We start from the raw sequence: 5,473 nt of genomic DNA on the forward strand, positions 1-5,473 counted from the left end.
TACAGATTCCAAATGTCAGAGCTCCAAAGAATACAAGACATCAGTGTTGGCTTCATTGATCCTTATATCGTATTCAAAACCGATATTATTGTTAAGGAGCACTGGGTATCTGAAGCACAGACGAATATCATGAGGTTCTTCGTGAAGCAGCACGACAAGACAACAATACTTTTCCCGTACAACTTTGAGTAAGTGTTAATAATAATGTAGTCTACACATTTTATGTAATATCAATACAACTTATATGCATGTACGTGTGTGTATAAACCAATGCAGGTTTCACTGGATACTCATTGTCATTGAGTTAAACTCAAGTCGGTTAGTAATCTTGGACTCGTTGAGAAAAGAGCGGGCACTATACCAAGATATGATAGACATTATCCAGGGGTAATTTCGATCTCTCGCGCACAACTATTATTGAATAGACTTTGCCATAATTTATTAACGATCGTACATTATTGGTCGCACAGGGTTTGGAAAGAGTTTATTCGGCAACACCGCAAGGATTGCAAGGCACCACTTAATGTAGTTGAAATACCAGTAAGTTGTACTATATATACTTCCCCACGTGTTTAATTACTATATCGTACTTCAATTTACGTGTGAGATGATGAGAATAATCTTCTTCTCGTACAGTGGTGTTTGCGGCAGCAACCAGGTAATAACTTGTGTGGATACTACGTTTGTGAATTTATCACTGCACACATAAGAAGAACTCCTGAAGATGTCCTCAGAGTATGTATATATCAATTTTTTATTTATTTTTAAATAAATAAATATATATATGTATTAATACTTTTCCTTTTATTTCAAATGCAAGACTGAATGGTTGAAACAAAGGGTCATGCAAAAAGACCATCTGAAAGCACTTCAAGAGTCAATAGCAGGATTTCTTCTAGAAAAAGTGATAAATCCCAACGGCGAGTTCTACTTTGATCCTAAGGAATAAATGATGTAAATTAAATATTTATTGATATCGTTATTTTCGAGAACAAGATTATGAAAGTGTTGTATATATACACATATATCTATAATATATATAGTTTCATACTTTATTCGAATATATGCTCGAGATGAGAATTAGATGTAATTATATGCGTGCGTGTATTTATATTAACAGCGTAGAATACATACATAAAAACATATTATATATTAAACAAATATATGTAACTAAACTGAAAACAAATTAAACAAAAAAAAAGAAAAAGAAAAGGAACCTTTAGTCCCGGTTGGGGTTACCAATCGGGACTAAAGGGTGCGGCCATGTTTGCTCGGCTGGAGGGCCTTTAGTCCCGGTTGGTAACACCAATCGGGACTAAAGGTCCCTCTTTAGTCCCGGCTCAATGACCCGGGACTGAAGGTTCCACCTTTAGTCCCGGGATCGTTGTCCCGGCGCGGTAACCGGGACTAAAGGCCGTTACCGCCCGGGACGACAAGTCCATCCTGTAGCAGTGGTAATAGAGTTTTAGCAGGCACGCCATCCACTTCTGCCACTGAAATCGGCACCATAGACGATAATTCCATGATAACCATTTAAATATCCACTTTACATTTGAGTCAAGAAAAATGAGTAAAAAAATAGCAACATCACGTAGGGCGTTTATAACAAGAAAGAAACAAAATTACATACAGTAGCTTTTATTTAGATGATGATCAAGACCAATAGAGACAGAAGCCTGACAGCAAACATCCACAACAATCAGGAAGCAGCAAGCATTTTGCCATGGAAAAATAAACGGAGAAAGATTACGAAAATGAACTAGCGACCTTATCAAACCAGTTCTTCTCCGATGATGTATATTCTCAGTGGATGGAGCCAAGCTGATGTTTACCATGGAAGTGGACGAAATCGTGGCATTAGAAGTCCGTGGAGCACCGCTATTGTTTGCTTCCCGGCTTGGAAGCTCTTCCCTCTGCAGCCTCTCCGAGAAGGTCTCCATCCCCATGTAGAACATGAGGAGCCAGACGTAGGAGAGGAACTCTCCGCCTGAGCCGAGAGCCTTGGCGTGCAGGTAACCTCTGCATCTGCTGGCGGAGAAGCATAGCATCTCCACCCAGACTCCCTGGATCACCTTCCACATCTTGTCATCACTCATATTCAGTAACACTTGGGCAAGATCCCAGGCTTTGTCGATGAAGTTTTCTCTGTCGTTTGACCTGTCCCGCTCCCGCAACGTCTCCATAAGCCCTTTGTCTAGCACCTGCTGGCAGCAGCCGCAGCAGCTGCGCTGTGGATTCAGATTGTTGTCCCCGAGGATATCCTTGAGCTCATTGTAGGCTGTAGTGAAGAGATTGCTCCTAGTCCCAGGCAATAGCATCTCAGGATTCACAAACAATAAGTACATCATGTAGTTGGACATCTGCATGCACTGGACAGCTTTACATTCCAATCCTTGGCTACATTGATATTTTTTAGTCCTGGCTGGAATAAGTGGGGATATAAAAAATCTCAGAAACTCAATCAGAATGTCCCGTGTTGATGGGACTTCAGCAGAGGCACATACTTTTATATGCTCTGAATATGGGCTGGACAGGAAGCAGATATCCGTGGCGATGTGCCAGAGGAGGACACTCTCATCGAATGGCCCCTTGATGCTCCAGCCCAGCTCGTCTTCATAGCCCTCAAGTGCCCGCTGGCCCCTGTTGTCGTTGAACTTGCGGTAGCTAACAGGGTCATGTATTATCTCCTCCTTCCATCCAGCTTTGAGGTATTCAAGAACTAACTCTGTGAGCCTGTCGGACGAGAAGCAGGGCTTCATGCACCAGTGTTGGTCGAGGAAGTCCTTGCATCCACACTTGCTCGCAATCCAAACCTTGTTTCTGTTGTTTTTCTCGTGGGCAAAGTATCCCATGAGGTTATACTGAGCGACCATCCCTGGCCTCTTTTCCTTCTCCCCGACGTAAAAAGAGAAGCTTTTTTTCCCTCTTTTGGACGCAACGTAACCATCAAAACAAAGGGAATAGAACTCTAGCACAGCGGTGCAGCAGAACAGAGCGTATGTGATCTTGACATCGGTACCACTGTAAGCTTCTCTGTGACTATGGTGGAAGAGACCGATGGCTGCCCAGGGTAGCACCATACGTGAATCCTCTATCCTACCGCGATTAAAGATTGATGATAACTTCCCCGAGCTAGGTTCCTTTAGTTTGGTGTAAAGAAAGATGAAGGCAGTAGCTAGTTCTTGTCGCACGGAGTCATACACCTTTTCCGCTCCCTTTTTGCCGCTACTAGTGCTAATAAGCACCCAAAAACATTTGAAGATACTAAGCCGAAGAGGATACGGAGAAGGAAGGTCCACAAATAGCCGACGTGCCTCACCGTGCAGTATCATGTTGACATTTTGTTCCTTTTCTCTCCGTTGCCGACGATCCTCTTGGGATAACTTCACCGTGTCAGTTCCATCTTTTTGCTCTCCGATAAAGGCCACCGCTCCTTTCACAAACTGATGATGCTCCAACGTCTCACATGCATCATTTTGTTTTCCTGTCCATTATTATTATTAGGATACTACTATAAGCCAACATACGTGAATACGGCCGGAGATGAATACGTACCATGCAGCGCATCCCCTCCAACCTCCTTTTGTTCTTGGGCAGAGACCATTATTCCCGCTCGTCCTTGTCTTTGCAACACGTACTCCTCGAGGCGTTTCATCTCTTCTGTTGTGCTCTGAGCAGAAGGGGAGCTGACGAGGCTTTTAAAGCTGGCCCTCTTGAGAGCCAATGGCTTGGCGAAGCATTTGAGGACCCCAGGGACGAACAAAACGATTGCTGCCTGCAGCAGCCTCTTGTCACCGCCTGACCACGGCCAGGATTTGCAGAAGATGTAGATGGCCACCGTGACCTGAGACACCGCAGTGAGCAAGTGCCGGCTCCACAGCTCGTTGTCCTCGATGTTGTAGGCGGTCATGCCGTCATGTCCGCCGAGATGAATGAGGAGGATGGGAGCCCAGACCACCTCCAGCGTGCTCTTGCTTCCACACTCTTGATACCTGTGGCGGTTGAAGAGCGTGGCAAGAGCATATATCGCGATGGCATCGCCGCCAAGGTATGCCAACCACATTAAGAACCTGAACCACCCTGGAATGGCCCGGACACGCAGATAGGTAAAGATTAAAAGAAGGAATTGGATGACAAGGCTACTGAGGACGAGGACTCGCATCTGCGACTCCTCCCACCAGTGCACAGCACTCGCGAGACCACCCATCTCTCTCCTCCCTCTCTCTCTCTCTCTCTCACAGAGAAAACACACGGGGGATGCGAGAGATGGAGAAGTGATAGATCCAGTAGAGGCTCACCCACTGATATATATATATATATATATATATATATATATATATATATATATATATATATATATATATATATATATATATATATATATATATATACTTCAATTATCATCCTTTACTGTTGCCTGGACAGCTGGACAGAGAATAATTATCCTGGCTACAGTAGAGTGACTGTATATTCCTTTTGCGCTGTCCTCCATCGCGCACAGATAGTATCCTTCTGGATATATTCTTTGGTATGGTCTTCCACGCCCAGAGCCTGGTTATTAAAATTTATACAGCAGGGGTACCTTCTAACGAGAAGCGAACTCGGAACTCAAAATTCGAATTTTAAAATTCTCGAGTTACTATTCACAGCACTATTCAAATTCAGATTTACTATTCAAATTCGCGGCTACTATTCAAATTCGCGTTCACTATTCAAATTCGGGATATGAACAGTGCCCGAGCACTCACCGGGAGTGGCTCAACCACTTCACTATTCAAGGCAAGCGTCGCTTTCACGAGCAAATATTTTATGCACGCTGGATGAGCGAGCGCGCGATTAGTGAATATAAAATTGATATGTCGCTTTCGCGATTAGCTAATCTGGTGCTTAGTGAATATGCTTTATGCGGAATATTTCTAAGGATCTTCTGCAGGCTGGCGAGACCAAAAGTTCAGCCGGTCGTGCGTACTATGCTTGTGACAGTCCTACTCGATACTCACCGTATGCATCACTAACTTGCTTCAGAACTAGACTAACCCGGTCTACTCCCTCGCTATCCCCAGCCACGAACACATAGGACTCAGGCTCTATCGTCTCCCCAGGCAGTTCCACCCAAGGGGAACACTTCTCTGCGCACACAGGGTTCTCTACAAACGCCGCTATCAGGGCTAACACGAGAACAACACACGCAGAGGTTTCTCCTCTAGGGTCCCTAGCATAGAGACGTCGCCCCATATAAACGAGCTTAAAGGAAGGCAGGGATTCAAACGGAAAAGCTTAATTCATTTTCACAGAGCAAGCTTACATACGGCTTTCCCTTTCGGGAAACCCCAAGCACTTAGCACAAACCTTAGGGATTACCTTACAAGCTCAGGATGATCACGGGGACCTCCTTTATTCTCTAATTTACAAAGTGGAGTAATACAACGGTAGTGGAGTATTACTATTCGTGGTGGATGATTCTCAGAGAGCT

At 44.3% G+C, this 5,473-nt stretch overlaps 1 protein-coding gene across 1 annotated transcript; it reads right to left on the reverse strand.

Moving 5' to 3' along the window:
• Positions 1-1,622: 1,622 nt before the first annotated feature.
• On the reverse strand, positions 1,623-4,207 carry LOC136506916 (uncharacterized). The gene is made up of 3 exons (XM_066501801.1): positions 3,556-4,207; positions 1,833-2,968; positions 1,623-1,676 (listed from the first exon to the last, which is right to left on the reverse strand). The coding sequence occupies exons 1-3, from the start codon at positions 4,205-4,207 to the stop codon at positions 1,623-1,625; spliced, it is 1,842 nt and encodes a 613-aa protein (XP_066357898.1).
• Positions 4,208-5,473: the final 1,266 nt, after the last annotated feature.

This window comes from Miscanthus floridulus, chromosome 15, assembly GCF_019320115.1.
Source record: "Miscanthus floridulus cultivar M001 chromosome 15, ASM1932011v1, whole genome shotgun sequence".
Lineage (NCBI taxonomy): Eukaryota > Viridiplantae > Streptophyta > Magnoliopsida > Poales > Poaceae > Miscanthus > Miscanthus floridulus.